This window comes from Saimiri boliviensis, chromosome 8, assembly GCF_048565385.1.
Source record: "Saimiri boliviensis isolate mSaiBol1 chromosome 8, mSaiBol1.pri, whole genome shotgun sequence".
NCBI classification, from domain to species: Eukaryota; Metazoa; Chordata; class Mammalia; order Primates; family Cebidae; genus Saimiri; species Saimiri boliviensis.
In genome coordinates, this window is record NC_133456.1 from 96,419,844 (window position 1) to 96,436,880 (window position 17,037).

At 37.7% G+C, this 17,037-nt stretch overlaps 1 protein-coding gene across 8 annotated transcripts in view; it reads right to left on the bottom strand.

Moving 5' to 3' along the window:
- The window catches only part of MYO3A (myosin IIIA), a 235,110-nt gene that overhangs the window by 106,930 nt on the left and 111,143 nt on the right, over positions 1-17,037 (bottom strand). For all 8 annotated transcript variants that reach the window (XR_012518908.1, XM_074404907.1, XM_074404908.1 and 5 more), the window contains 3 exons: positions 7,716-7,918; positions 450-548; positions 247-361 (listed from right to left, as the gene is read on the bottom strand). Coding sequence is in view for 7 of the 8 variants with exons in the window: in XM_074404907.1 (XP_074261008.1) it covers positions 247-361; positions 450-548; positions 7,716-7,918 (417 nt within the window). In the remaining variant the exon portion in view is untranslated. The remainder of the gene's footprint in view (positions 1-246; positions 362-449; positions 549-7,715; positions 7,919-17,037) is intronic.

The window sequence follows — 17,037 nt, forward strand, 5'->3', positions numbered from 1 at the left end:
CATATATGGGAAATATAAGTATGAACAAAATAAAAGATTAAGAACAAAACTAAATTCAATTATATCTCAAGGCCACTATTTCTTCACTTATAAAGTAAATATTATATTTCCAGTTGTTTCATAAGGCTGTTTCAAGCTATGTAAAGCACTTAGGCTGACATATATTAATCACTCAATACATGCTCTTAACATTAGTGATGATAAAAAGATACTTTAAAAAGAGGTTCAAGTGTCTTTCATACTTACCTCCATTGTAAAACCTATGACTTTGAAACATTGCTCAATTAATTCATACTGAGATTTATAGAAACTATTATTCATGATGTCATGTACTGTTCTGAGATGGTCATTTTGTAGGTACCTGAAAAAAATACAAAAGGAAGGGTAAAAGTCTAAAATTAAGTGGAAAGTGAAAGTATTATTCATGAAAGTATATCCTGGTAGATTACCTGGGAGGCTTATTTTCAGGAAGTTTGTAATGGGCTAGTTTCTTCTTTTCAGCTAAACCAGCATAAATGTAGTAAAAAATATGAAAATTTTTTTCTCCACTGGAAAAAAGATATTTTCAGTAATGTAGTTAGTAAGAATATTTATTGTTTAAGTTATTTGACAATATAATTATTCAAACCATGACTGTGAGTGCCGAAATGGGCTTTTCTGAATACTGCATTTGGCTTTCTGTGGTCATTACTGTCATTATCTTCAACAATCACTCTCATTAAATTCTAGACATTATCTTAATCACTTCATATGAATCATTCAATATACATTTGTGAGTGACTTCCAGGCATTGTTCCAAGTGCTGGGGATATAGCCGGAGCAAAACCTGTCAAAAACCCCTAACTTCTTAGAGTTTACATGCCAATGGAACAGACAGAAAAAGAATAATATATACAGCCATGCCAATGGTGATAAACACTACATTATCTCATTAACCCACCATAAGCTCCTGAGGTGGGCATGTGTTTCCCATTTTATGTAGAAGGAAACTGAGGCTTAGAGCTGCCAATCTCCCCCAAAGCTGCAGAATTGATGATGAATATGGATTTGAATCATGTCTATTTGATTCCAAAGCCCATGTCTTTAACCACATTTTAATATTGTCTTTCTGAGGCTCTGTTTTTTCACTTGTGTGAGGAAACTCTTTCTTGTAAGTCTCAAATCCCATGACTCCGTGGTTCTAAGTAGTATAAATAGCATTTTCCAGATGCTGCAATAATGTCATTAAGGGAATATGGATCACAACAGGGTAAGTTTCCACTTCAGGATGCTCCACCACATAATTCTTTGGACCTCAAGGTCCCCTCTCCTCCTTCCCTTATGTCTTCCTTCTGCTCTGGTGGGCTCCAGGGAAAGATCACACTTTCAGGTTCTCTGCTGAAATAGCAGAGGATGAAGCTCTTGCTCTATAGTTTCCCCATCTCTACTGCCCTGCTTTGCTTCCACTCTTGATGACCCTCGTGGTCAGTTGGGACACCCTGGAGTTTGCATCTCTCTGTGGCATTCCCCTTCTCATCCTCCCACTAGATCCTCCTCTTGTTTTAGAGTGGTCCTCAATCTTCACTTGACTGTTCACTCCTTTATCACTAGGCTCACAGGCTGGGGTTGGGGCAGGGTAGGATTTTTCTTATAGGGATTAAATTAATTATGATGTCTCAACCAGAAGGCTTTGCTGTCTTCACTTCTTTCTATTATTACATCTCTTTCAGTGGGTATAAAACTCTCAACCTCACCACAAAGCTTTGGATGTCACCATAGGGGTTGGGGCAGGAGACACTAAATTGTTGTGGTTACTCCCCTTCCTGCCACTCTTGGCAGTGGTTCTCAACTGTGCTCTGGGTCCCCAACTCATCACACCCAAGATGGAAACTTCAGGGGCAGTTTGTATCCCCTCTCTCCCTGCTCCTTTCCTTCACCCCACTCACAGCCTTTATCAGCACTCTTAGGGGGCCAATGAAATATTTTCAGAAAAGGAATGATTATTACTAAGCTGATTTTTTAGTAGAGCAGAGGAGCCTTTGAATTCTTTTCCATATGAAGTATATAGAACAGAAAAAAAGCCTACTTCATGGTATGCATACTTATATACAAATTATTTTACTTAAAAGGTTAAGAAAAAACTTAAAAAACATTCCAGGGGTCTTCAGTCTTCTCCTCCTAGATATTGTGCAGTATCATCTCAGTGGAGATGGAAATTTTACTGTTGCTCTCTAGAAATTATTCATTCTTTCAGTACACGGAAGTTATCTTCAGAATCAACAGTAACTCACATATATCCATATGTATTTACCCTTCCAATAATGCAGTAAAAGATATTTGGAGTTTTAGAACAACCGTGGCTTTGTTTTATAATCTTTAGTTTTAATCCAAGGTTCTGCCAAAAGCCATTACAAGAATAATTTTTACAGAAGCTCATTGAGGGCTCTAACACATAAGTTATGTAGGTTTAAAATAATATTAAAGGTTTGTTACATGTGAGACACTAATAACTATTGAAGGTACTCTGGTCTCTCTTGAAAGTTAACAAATAGAAGTACTTAATATGAAAGGGTAGAGCTTGATAAGGTGAATAAGGCAGATCTCTGTTCTTCCATGTTAGTATTTCAAAAGGAAGGAAGACATTTTCTAAAGAGAAAAGTAACAATGATATTGGTTAGCACGCATTCTGCACTGAGAGTCTGATGAGAGAAAGGAGGGTCTTACATAACTAGAGAAGTTATGTTCCATTCCAAAAGAAAGGGGCTATGGGAAAACAGATTTGAGATGTGTATTCAGTTGAATTTGAGATGATAGCAGAATATGTAGGTAGTTGGAAATTTAAAAAAATTGTTAACTTTTTTCAGTTTTAAGAGAGGGGTAGAGGTACATCTTTGGGTGTCAAGCACATAGGGCTCTCTGTTGAGGCCACAATGTCAAAAGAATTTGTGAAGTGAGAGAATATAGAGAGAAAAAGAGAAAAGCTGCAGGCACAAATCTTTGGTAAATACACAGTTTGAGACTGGGTGGATAAATCTAAAACAGAAGAAAAATTTAGGCCGGTAGAAGAGGAATCAGGAGAATCTAGTCATGGGGCAAAAAAAAAAGTGAAGGTTTCAAGAAAAGTGTGGTCCAGAGGCTGGGTGCTGAAGTGAGGACTGGCACACCCTTCCTTCAGAACCCATCCTATTCTGTTGCTTGTTGCAGCCACCAGTGATACTGCAAGAAACACCAATATTGCACATGAATGAAGTTAGGGTAAAACTGAAAGTTTCCTTTAGTTCTTGTATTTTCTCACCACAGAATAATAAAAACTCTGACTGGCACAGCATATAATTTAGTTTGCTTTCTTCTAATGAAGTCACAATGATTGATGCACTTCACTAATTGTACATTGTATCAGCTAAGTACTAACAATTGATTGTTAACATTTAACTAATACAGTGTGATTGTGATTATTAACAATGTACACTAATTGTACATTGTATCAGTTAAGTGCTAACAATCACTATCACATTTGTATCAGTTAAGTGTTAACATTTGTGATTAACAATGTACACTAATTGTATATTGTATCAGTTAAGTATTAACCACAATCACATTGTATCACATTCTTAACACTTAACTGATACAATGTACAATTAGTAAAGTGATTCATGAACTTAGACACAAAATATTAATGGATTTTTCATCAGTTTACATTTACTGAGAATTATAATTTGACAAGACCTGGAGATGCTATCAAAAATATACCGACCTTCAGTGGACAATCAGAAAGTTAAAGAAACAGGGAAAGAACATACCTCCAAAGCTTACCTGGCGTCCCTAATTATATCAAGCTGTGCTTAAGAACACAGAGCACTATAGTATCCTACACTTGCTAATGTTTCTGTGGGCTCCCAGGTCAGGACTGCCTGGGGACTGACACAGGGTCTTGCTGGTTACCAAATATCATTTCTCTGACCGTGATCTAATTTCTACTTGTGGATCTTCTAACACTTCTTCAGAGTGAGTTCCACTCAGCTGCTTGCAGGAAGGCCCTCAGGGCTGTCTCATGTGTGTGTTCACCTGCTTTGGACCCTGGGGGTTACCTGTGCAGTCAAGGCCTCTGACACTCTCAAATGGTGGCAAAGTCTTCACAAGGGTGTAGCTTAACTCACCTGTAAAACTTTTCAATCATCAACAAAGTGGCCAACAAGCAGATTTTGAAAGCTAATAATGAAGATTTGCATTCTTAAGGCACTTCAGGGTGTTCACAAAGTAATGCTTTTATTCATTTTTTTAAAATTGTACTTTAGTTCTGTGGTACATATGCAGATCATGCAGGATTGTTGCACAGGTACACACATGGCAAGGTGGTTTGCTGCCTCCATCCTCCCGTCACCTACATCTGGCATTTCTCCCCATGTTATCCCTCCCCAACCTCCATTTTAAATCACAGCTCCCTCCTTGTAAACTTCCTCCTCCTGGATATGCAGTCTCCTCAGTTCTCTTCTCTTGCCATCTACCTGCTCAATCTTAGCAGATGAACTCATTTCCTACTTTCATGAGAGACTAGAAACCAATGAGTGATCAGGAAATTTTATATTATACTGTGAGCTGTCTTATCACAGGAATCCTGCCTTACTTGGCTTTATGTCTCCTATGGCTGGCACACAGTAGGCACTCAAGAAATATGTGTCAAATAGATGGATGGATGGATGGGTGAATAAATGGTGGGCTTTGGAGTCAGACAGAAAAATGAGGCTTCAAACTCCAACTCAGTCGTTGCTGGCTTTTTGACATTAAACAACTCATTAAAATTCTCTTAGTTTCTCACATTTGAAAGAGTAAATGACACCATGTCACATGACTGCAAGAATTAAAAGAGATAATGACATAAGGTGCTTAGCACGGTGCCTGACATAAAGTATTTGCTCCATAAATACATTTCCCTTCCTCCACAATGGATAGCATCATGTCTGCCACTGGTTTATGTCTCCTCTAGAGTCCTGTTAAGTGCTGGGGACATGAGAAAAATGCAAACGATGCTTGCTGAACTAAACTGTAGTAACAGGAGGAAACTCCAATGGAAATAGCTATAATCTGTATTTATGAGACTTATCTAGCATTGCCTTCAATATATTCATTTTATCCTTGAAATTAAGTAGCCTCTTTTAAAATTTTCTTCTTTAAAATCACCTATGTTTACAAAAGGATTTAAGTCACAAGAAATAAGATAGTACCATCATCATTAGAAAGGTAATCTAAAAATAAATGTGGTCAGAGATTGGGCTGGGATGACATGGGCAGAGGTAAAAAGTGAAGAAAAGAACAAAATCTCTCAAAAGAAAGGGTGTGTTTATTTAAAAAAAATGCTTGTCTTCCCTGCTCCTCAGATCATTCTCTACTCTTGTTTGTCTTGCTCGGGGACCCCAAAGGCCAATCTCTACAGCCTGCAATCCCTGGGCTCTGCTGCTCTCTGGCTTCCACATGGGTTCAGCCAATAGGAAGCACAGGCAGGAAACAGGCAGGAGGGAGGAGAGAAAGGATGGGATGTTACCCCTTGCTCTCTCCCTGACCGGCTGCATTCCTCTAGGGCCATAGATCCAGATAGGCAGCACCTGATCCACAGCTGCAGCTGGCACCAGACATAAGTGCTGCCCCTCCCTCTGCTTGCAGACAGGAAGATAGCCATAGCTCCTCACCCCTGATAGTCCATGAGCATCTCACCATTCATTCTTGATTCTTCAATGCCCATGTGACCTGTGTAAACAGTTTTCTCAGTTAAAACCCTTGAGCTTGTTCTTTCCATTCAGTACCCTGATTGACAGTGCAATTAAATTTATAATTTTTAAATGTACCTATTAAGAATTCTTCCATCAATCACATGTCTGATATTTTCATATTCATAGGTTACAAAAAGCTCCTCTGGAACTTAAAAATGCAATTAAATTAGGTGAAAGAAAAAATAGATATAAAAATGGAAAAAGTATTATAAATTAAAGACAGCTGTGCTCAAATTATAACTGAGTTATATTTCCACCTGATTATGAATTTGAAATTTGAAATGCTTTTCCCCAATAAGCAAATTTGTAAAATTAAAATAGTTCCTTAGGGAGAAGAAAAGACTTAATTCATAACATGCCTTAAATATAATCCTGACTATGCTATTTCTTAGAATACATTCTGCAATATTTCAGTAAGCATTGAGATTATTTCTATGGTTAAAAGCCCAGGGACTCACTGTGCAACTCCAGAGGGTCCTGTTCATGTGCTAATCTATATGAACTGTGTTCCTGTGCTCAACTCCATAGAACACACTGTGAATTATATCCCTTGACATTGTGCAACATGGTGGCGCCATCTAAATACCAATTAGTTACTCTTAAGTAGTTCTTCCCCAAGGGCCTGAAGGAGAGGCTTACACAATTATGAGAGCAGAATAAATGGTTTTGAGAACTAGCTAATTTTCCACATCTGCTAAGATCCCAAGGTCCTTCTAGGTATGGGTGGCAATGGCACTGACATGCATGTCCACTGGGTTTTGGGCACTGGACACACCTAATAAATAGTATCCGCCATCTATTGAACATCTTCAATATATCAAGTGCTATGTTATATGTTATTTCTAATCAACTATTAACACAACAACTACTACTACTAATGGCTTAAACATATGGGGTTCTTACTATATGCCATTCATTGTGCTATATACTATACATATGTTGTCTTAATTGATAGGTAGGTACTAATGCTATTTCATTTTAAAGATGAAAAACAGAGGTGCAGAGAGGTTAAGTAAACTGTTTCAAATCATACATATGATGAATTACAGAGCCAAGATCCTGTAAGAATCTTTAAGTATCTTATCCAAGGTGTATTAAAATGGTGTGATACCACAACTGAAAACCTTACGTGTCTAATAATCATTCCTTCCATATTTTGAATTGAAGACCAAAGAGTAATTTTCCATATTAAGGCTAGTGCTCAGGAACTGACTCCAGGCAACTTAAATTCATGACTTGCTCATGAATTGAATGACAAAAAGTTTGAAGGCACTTAAATTAAATAATAATGTACTAATATACAACAAGAGCTTATTATGTTACTATGAATTTAATATGACATATTACTACCATAATGTAGAGTATATTTAGCATAAAACCAACATAAGGAAAATGAAAGACTCTAACTTTCCATGCTTTTAAACAAAATAATGTAAGTACAAGGGTACAAATCCAATGTGTAACTATAGTTTCTTCATTAGAATAATAAAGATGTTTGGGGAGACAGGAGAGAAATTTTGTCATAAAGCTACAAAACCACAAAAGGAATTCTTTCAACTTAATATCAAAGCATTATGAAGAGTACTGATGGCTTAAATCAGCCAGCAATAAAAGGCCAATATGATAAAGCTCCTTCTTGAATCTTTTATTTGGCCCCTTGTGCAAACATAGGAAGAACAGAATTAATACAAAGGTCTATTTATATATGATGGCATTTAAAAGAGAAAAAGACTTAGTTATTTCTAATTAAATTTCACATTAATTTTGTATAGATAAATATTCTCTGCTGCATCAGAACACTCTCTAATTTACATTGTTAGTACCTCTATGATGGGCTTAAGTTTCCTATCTGGCAGCATACATTTTAGTTTATTTATTAATTCCTCTATTAGATGTAACATATATTTGAGAGTAAGACAGTGCTAAGGGATCTCTTCATTCTCAATACTAAGAGATTTGAGATAAACTTACATAGCTTGGTGGATAACTCGGGATTTTTCCAGGAGATATTCGGAAATCTGTGCTCCTACAACAGCTCCAGAAGAGGTGAATTTCATTTCTAAGTATTTTCCAAATCGGCTAGAATTGTCATTTATAATAGTGCTGGCATTGCCAAAGGCTTCTACCAAATTGTTTACTTGTAAAATCTTCTCTTGCAAGGTTCTGTTATTAGCCTAAAAATAAAATGTTAAGATTTTTTTAAACATAAAAAATTAATTTGGTATATAATAAAATGTCTCTTCTTTGGTACGCACTTTATGTAGACATAAACATATGAAAGCATGTTCTTGATATATTGCTGGATATTACATCCTGGTCTATTTTCCCCCTTCCATATGTATATTCATTAACCTGTTTTCCTACAAAGGGACAAAGAGATATTCTATACTTTTCAAATGCAGTTCTGTTCAGTGCCTAATTTTTAAACACAATTTATAAGCAGCCTATGCACACTGAAGTACACCTGTCATTCTGTTATTCCTCCTCTACCTGCCTGGGCCTCCATCCAAATAGTCCCCAAAGCCAGAACCACTTTACTTGCTTCCACAGAAGCTGCTAACCCTGAAACTAAGAGAGAAAAGATAACTCATTAATTCAGAAGCAGAGAGAAGGGAATAATTGTGAAAATTGAGAACAGCTCGGAAGTATGAAAGGGAGGCGTGGAAATCAGGTCAAAATTAGCAGGCTTACATGGCTTTCCCTGTATTTATTCCTTCCCCATGTCTTATGCACCTCTCCTCAAACAAGTACTATGTTTCATTTTTCTTCTTTACTACTTTAGTTGAAATTCTACTGAGCAGAAATTTATTTGGGTTAGTAGCCAATCACTTTTACAAAGGCATTTCCACCTCTGCCCCCAGAGGTTTAGGGAGATGTTAATTATTCACTACTTGGAAGAAGTTAGCTTAAGTAGATTATTTTCAGTGTAATACCTTAACACTTTACCAAGATCAGCTATGTTAGAGTTATTGCAAATTTTATATGTTGAGAGAGAGCAGAGGTAGCTATTTCTGGAACACAGGCTACATTAGAATTTGAGTGGGTTGGAGGGGGCATTGACAATGAAGTTTTGAGGCTGTGTAAGAACTTTGAGTATCTTATAAAAAAAGAGGCAATAAGGGGTGAGAGAAGAGCACAGTAATTTGGGGGATAAACTTGGCTCTTTTAAAATGCTTTTGGCTGGCCTTGACCCCATGAAAAAGGTGAAATAACATCTTCACTGGCATGTATTAAATAGCAGTGACCTGCTAAGTAACATTTGGGAGACTGCATATTTCAAAGTTAAGTTCTATCTACCAAATACCTAGTTTTTGCATCTGGTAAATCCTTATCAAAGACATAAGTAAAAACAAGATAAGATGTGATAAGGGTAAGAATCTGAATATATATATATATATATATATATATATATATATATATATATATATACCTATCCCCAATTAACATTAATCTAAAACAAGACAAAGAGATTAGATTAAGAAGTTTGCTTACAGCTACAGAACCACATTCACACACAATTAATTTATCATTGATGAGAACTTCTATCAGCCACAGATCAGGACAGAATAGCAAAGACCTGCCAGTAAATTAATTCAGGTGTTCAGTTCCTCTACACCACAATAATATGCTGTGCCTCTCTGCCCCCACACCCCACATTAAATCTTGTCTCACTGTTGTTAAAACCTTTTAGAATGACACTTCTAAGGAGCGGGTAGTGATGGGCAATAGGGAGGAAAAGACTGAGATGAGACACCTGGAGTAGCACCACCTTTTCCATCTCTCCTGGCTCTTCCACTCCTGAGAGTCACAGTCTGGTAAGTAGGGGTTATATTAAGCCACTGAGCCAACACATCTGATAGAAAATATTAAAACCAGTCAATTAGTTTTTAACAGGAATGTGGAATTCTTCCTATTTTGAAAATGAATTTTGAAATCTGAAATTCATTTGAATTTTTGAAAATGAATTAGGAGTAGCATCAAGATGGTTGGCAAGAAGCTCTCCCTCTGTTATGGTTTGACTCTGTGTCCCCACCCAAATCTCACGTTAAATTGCAATCCCCACATGTCAGGGGAGGGGGTCTGGTGGGAGGTGATTAGATCATGGGGGCAGACTTTCCCCTCACTGTTCTTGTGATAGTGACTGAGTTCTCATGAGATCTGATGGTTTAGAAGTGGAATTTCCCTCTTTGCTCGCCCCTTCTCTTTCTCCTGCTTTGCCGTGCTTGCTTCCCCTTCACCTTCTGCTAATGATTGTAAGTTTTTTGAGGCCTCCCAGCCACGTGTAACCGTGAGTCAATTAAACCTCTTTTCTTTATAAATTACCCAGTCTCAAGTAGTTCTTTATAGCAGTGTGAGAATGGGCTAATACACCCTCCAGCTCCCCTTCCCCCAAATGAGTAAACAAGCACATTTAAACCAAAATAACTAAAGGAGCACACTGGAGAACAGCAAAAAAGCAGCCAGCAGAAATTCTGTAGAGCACAGAAACCCAGAATGTACACATAGAGAAGGAAAGGAAACACCTTACCTTAACCACCTCATGCCCTCAGTAGGGATCAGCTCACAACCAGGAGAGACATGTCCCTTCAAGGAAAAGGTAACTAAGATACCCCAGCAACCTCTCTCACTACTGTGGACACTTGGAGTCATTGCTACTGGAGACTCCTGCAGTCCTCACAGGCTCTGAGTCTGGCTGAGGGAGCTCCCTTACACCAGAGCTGAGGCAGTACCCTGCCCTCAGAGGGCCTCAGGCCTCCTGAACACTGAAGTAGTTGCTGCCACCACACATCACAGGTGAATTGAGACCTTGCAGCCTGGGGCTCCAGGCCTCTGGCACGCCTAAGAAGATGCACCTCCTAGCACCACAGATGATCAAATATGTGGAAATTAAACAATGTACTCCTGAACAACCAATGAGTCTAAGAAGAAAGTAAAAGGGAAATTTAAAAATGCCTTGAGACAAAAAACAAGGAAAATACAACATACAAAGCATATTGAATGTAGCAAAAGTAATTCTAAGAGAGAAGTTTTCAGCGATAAATTCCTACATTAAAAAGGAAGAAAGTTCTGAAATAGTCTAACATTATGCCTCAAGGAACTAAAAAATGAAGAACAAACTAAACCTGAAATGAGCAGAAGAAAGGAAAAAAATAAAAATCTGAGCAAAAATAAACAGAGAAAGGAAAAACTATAAGAAGAATCAATAAAATGAGTTTTGTTTTTGAAAAAAATAAGCAAGATTGACAAACCCTTAGGTAGTCTAAGAAAATAAGAGAAAATGAAGATAAAATAAAAAATGAAAGTAGAAAAATTACAACAGACATATCAGAAATAAAAAGGATCACAGGGACTATTATGAACAATTATCTCAAAACAATTTGGGTAGCCTGGAGGAAGTAGATAAATTCTTAGAAAAATACAACCTACCAAAATTGAGTCAGGAAGAACTAGAAAGCCTGAACAGACTAAAAACAAATAAAGAGACTGAAGAAGTAATCAAAATCTCCCAACAAAGAAAAGCTCAGGACAAACTGGCTTCACAGCTGAATTCCACCAAACATTCAAAGAAAATCAACACCAATACTTCTTAAACTCTTCTGTAAAAAATAGAGCTAGGCCAGGCATAGTGGTTCATGTCTGTAATTCCAGCTTTTGGGAGGCCAGGGTAGGAAGACAGCTTGAAGACAGGAGTTTGACACTAGCCTGGGCAACAAACTGAGATCTCAGCAGTGCAAAGGATTAGAAAATTAGCCAGGTACAGTGGCACATGCCTGTAGTCCCAGCTACTTGGAAGGCTGAAGCAGGAGAGTCACTTGAGCCCAGGAGTTCAGATGCTGCAGTGAGCTATGATTATGCCACTGTACTGCAGTCTGGGTGACAGAGTGAGACTCTGTCTCTAAGAAAAATAAATAAATAAATAAATAAATAAATAAAAATGATAGAGCTAGAGGGAATACTTTTTTTTTTTTTGAGACAGAGTCTTGCTCTTGTTGCCTGGGCTGGAGTGCAACAGCAATCTCTGCTCACTACAACCTCCGCCTCCCGGGTTCAAGTGATTCTCCTACCTCAGCCTCCCAAGTAGCCAGAATTACAGGTGCATACCATCACCACTGGCTAATTTTTTGTATTTGTAGTAGAGATGGGTTTCACTGTGTTGGCCAGGATGGTCTCGATCTCCCGACCTCATGATCTGCCTGCCTCAGCCTCCCAAAGTGCTGGGATTACAGGCTTGAGCCACCGCGCCCGGCTGGCAATACTTTCAAATACATTTCATGAGGCCAGCATTATGTTACTACCTAAGCCAGATAAAGATATCACAGGAAAAGAAAACTACAAACCAATTTCTCTGATGAACGCTGATGTAAAAATCCTCAATAAAATATTAGCAAACTAAATCCAATAACACATTAAAAAGATTATACATCATGTCCAAGCAAAATGTATCCCTGGCATGCAAGTCTAGTTTAACACATACAAATCAAACAATGGGATAAAACATAGTAACAGAATCAAAGACAAAAACCACATTATCATCTCATTTGATGCAGAAAAAGTATCTGACAAAGTCCAATACCCTTTCTTTTTTTTAATTAAAAATTTTTTTTAAAAAAGCCTATGAGGACTGCAAAAGTCTCCAGTAGCAATGACCACAAGTACTCTATTCAATTTTTCATATGAAATTACAAAAAGAAAAGCATTTACTAAGGTATAACTCACAAGAGGCTTTCTATAGCTATTTATCTTTCTATAGACAGAATGTCCCAGATTCTTAACAAACTACCTAGAAATTGCTGGTCTTGCTGTGATTTTCATTAAGTAGCAGTATTCAGCAGGAAGAAAAGGACATTTTGGAAGGAATGAAGCATTCTTTGGCATAACCATTTTTATTCCCAAAGAATACAGGAGCTACATACAGTTATACACATTTTTCTAAAGCAATAGAAAAGCAATATTAAGCAAGGTGGTAATAAGCTTCTTTACCTTGAAAAGACATAATTTTTAGCATTTTTCAACCACAGAATATTCTACATCATATATATGAGTTTTAAAAGACCATTTAATATGCCACAACATCTTTTCTTGATGTTGACGCTCAACAGTTTAGGTATAGAATGAAAGTTCCTCAACATAATACAGGCAATTTATGAAAAACCCACAGCTAACATTATAATCCATCAGAAGAAAGTGAAAGCTTTTCCAGTAGGATCTGTTACAATGCAAAAATGCTCACTCTGACCACTTCTATTCAACATAGTACTGGAAGTACTAATAAGAACAATCAGACAAAAAAATAAATAAATAAAAGGCACTCAAATCAGAAACAAAGAAGTAAAATTATATCTACCAAAGTGCCAATTACCTGCAGTCAACCATGGTCTAAAACTATGAAATGAAAAATTCTAGAAATAAATAATTTCTAAGTTTTAAACTGCATGCCACTAAGAGTAGTGTGATGAAATCTGTGCCATATCACTCTGTCCGACCTGGAATGTGAATGCTTCCTTTGCCCACTGTATCTACGTTTTATACGCTACCCACTGTTAGCCAGCTAAGTAGTCCTCTCAGTTATCAGATCAGCTATCACAGTATCACAGTTCTTGTGGTTAAATAACCTTTATTTTACTTAATGGCCCCAAAGCACAAGAGTAGTGATGCTGACAATTCAAATATGCCAAAGAGAAACCATATTTGCCTCCTTGAAGTGAAAAAGTAGAAGTTCTTGACTAAATAAGGGAAGGAAAAAAAATGTATGCTGAGGTCTGCTATCTGTGAAATGGTGAAGTAGGAAAAAGAAACTTGTGCTAGTTTTGCTGTCACATTTCATATTACAAAAGTCATAGTCATAGTACATGATCAGTACTTAGTTAAGATAAAAAGGCATTAAATTTGTGAGTGGAAGACATGAACAGAAAATGTTTTCTGATTGGTGTCAGTGGTTGCACCAGAAAGCACTGAGCATATACACAGAAGTCAGGAAGGCATGCCCTAAAACAAGTGACACTAAGCCATTTACTGCAAGTAGGGGACTGTGATACAGAATCAGGAATAGAGAAAGTCAATAGCAGCGTAACACTGAATCACAATGTGTACGTTATTCACCTCACTTAGAAAGTCAATAGCAGCGTAACACTGAATCACAATGTATATGTTATTCACCTCACTTCATTTCATAACATAGGCATTGTGTCATCCCACATCCCCACATCATCACAAGAAGGGTGAGTAGAGTACAATAAGTCATTTTGACAGAGAAAGAGACAGAGAGAGAGAGAGAGAGAGAGAGAGAGAGAGAAAGAGACAGAGAGAGAGAGAGAGACAGAGAGAGAGAGAGAGAGAGAGAGAGAGAGAGACACCATATTCGTACAACGCCGAGGCGGGTGGATCACGAGGTTGAGAGATCAAGACCATCCTGGTCAACATGGTGAAACCCCGTCTCTACTAAAAATACAAAAAATTAGCTGAGCATGGTGGCACGTGCCTGTAATCCCAGCTACTCAGGAGGCTGAGGCAGGAGAATTGCTTGAACTCAGGAGGCGGAGGTTGCGGTGAGCCGAGATCGCGCCATTGCACTCCAGCCTGGGTAACAAGAGCGAAACTCCGTCTCAAAAAAAAAAAAAATCTCTTATTGTACCTAATTTATAATTTAAACTTTATAATAGGGATGTATGTTTAGAAAAAAACAGTATATATAGGGTTTGATATTATCTGCAGTTTCTGGCAACCACAAGGGTATCTTGGATCATATTCCCTGTGGGGATAAATAGAGACTACTGCATTTGCAGATAACATGATCCTACCTACAAAAAGCCCCAAATATCCCACAAAATAACTGTTAAAAATAATAATTCAATAAATTTTAGGATACAAAATCAACGTGCATGACTCAGCAGAAGCAGTCATAATACTCCTAAATTACAAGACTCCAGTGACCTGGGAGTCTCACCCCCATCCCCCACAGCAGCCATAGCAAGATGCATCCAAGGAGAGTCTGAACTCAGACACACCTGTCCCTGCCCCCACCTGATGGTCCTTCCCTACCTACCCTGGTAGAGAAGAAAAAGGACATATAATCTTGGGAATTCCAGGGCCTTGTCTACTGCCAGTTCCTTCCCATACTACCACAGCTGATACTCTCTGGAAAATTCCACTTCCTGGCAGGAGATCAACCAACACAAAAATAGGCAATTAAACCACCAAAGCTAAGAACCTTAATGGAGTCCACTGCACTCCCTCCACCGGAACATATGCTGGTATCCATGGCTGAGACACCCATAGATGGTTTACATCACATGACTCTGTGTGGACAACCCCTAGTAGCAGCCCAGACCTGTGTAGACTCACTGGGTTGCTAGACCCAGAAGAAAGACAACAATCACTGCAGTTTGGCTCACAGGAAGTCACATCCATAGGAAAAGGGGGAGAGTACTACATCAAGAGAACACCCTGTGGGACAAAAGAATCTGAATAACAGCCTTCAGCCCTAGACTGTCCCTCTGACAGAGCGTACCAAAGTGACAAGGAACCAGAAAACCAGCCCTGGTAATATGACAAAACAAGGCTCTTCAACACCCCCTAAAAATCATATTAGTTCACCAGCAAGGGATCTGAACCAAAAAGAAATCCCAGATTTACCTGAAGAAGAATTCAGGAGGTTAGTTATTAAGCTAATCAGGAAGGGATCAGAGAAAGGTGAAGCGCAATGCAAGGAAATCCAAAAAATTATATTAGAAATGAAGGCAGAAATATTCAAGGAAATAGATAGCTTAAAGGAAAACAACAAAAAAATTCTGGAAACTTTTGATACACTTTTAGAAATGCAAAATGTTGTGGGAAGTCTCAGCAATAGAATTGAACAAGTAGAAGAAAGAAATTCAGAGCTCAAAGACAAGGTCTTTGAATTAACCCAATTCAACATAGAAAAAAGAATAAGAAAATATGAACAAAGCCTCTTAAAAGTCTGGGGTTATGTTAAACAACCAAACCTAAGAATAATCAATGTTCCTGAGGAAGAAGATAATTCTAAAGGCTTAGAAAATATATTTGTTGGTTGGTGGGGTGGGGGGTGATAATCAAGAAAACTTCCCTGGCCTTGCTAGAGACCTAGACATCCAAATACAAGAAGCACAAAGAACACCTGGGAAATTAATCACAAAAAGATCTTTGTCTAGGCACAATGACATCAGGTTATTCAAAGTTAAGATGAAGGAAAGAAACTTAAGAGCTGTGAGACAGAAGTACCAAGTAACCTATAAAGGAAAACCTATCAGATTAACGGCAGAATTCTCAGCAGAAACCTTACAAGCTAGAAGGGGCTCTATCTTCAGCCTCCTCAAACTAAACAATTATCAGCCAAGAATTTTGTATCCAGCAAAACTAAGCATCACATACGAAGGAAAGATAAAGTCTTTTTCAGACAAACAAATGCTGAGAGAATTTGCCATTACCACGCCACACTATAAAAACTGCTAAAACGAGATCTAAATCTTGAAACGAATCCTGGAAACACATCTTTAAAGCATAAATCAGATAGGACCTATAAAACAAAAATACAAATTAAAAGCAAAAACATAAAACAAAAAAACTGAAGTAATCAGGCAACAAATAATATGATGAATGGAATGGTACCTCATATCTCAATACTAACATTGAATGTAAATGGCCTAAATGCTCCACTTAAAAGATATAGAACGGCAGAATGGATAATAATTCAACAACCAACTACATGCTGCCTTCAGGAGTCTCACCTAACACATAAGGACTCACATAAACTTAAAGTAAAGGGGTGGAAAAAGGCATTTCATGCAAATGGACACCAAAAGCGATCAGGGGTAGGTATTACTATATCAGACAAAACAAACTTTAAAGCAACAGCAGTTGAAAGAGACAAAGAGGAACATTACATAATGGTAAAAGGCCTTGTCCAACAGGAAAATATCACAATCCTAAACATATATGGACCTAAACCTGGAGTTCCCAAATTTATAAAACAATTACTAATAGACCTAAGAAATGAGACAGACAGCAACACAATTATAGTGGGGGACTTTAATACTCCACTGACAGCACTAGACAGGTCATCAAGGCAGAAAGCCAACAAACAATGGATTTAAACCTTGGAACAAATAGACTTAACAGATATATAGAGAGTATTTCAGCCAACAACTGCAGAATACAACTCTATTGAACAGCACATGGAAGCTTCTTTAAGATGGAACATATGATAGGCTATAAACTGAGCCTCAATAAATTTAAGAAAATTGGAATTGTATCAAGCACTCTCTCAGACAGTAGT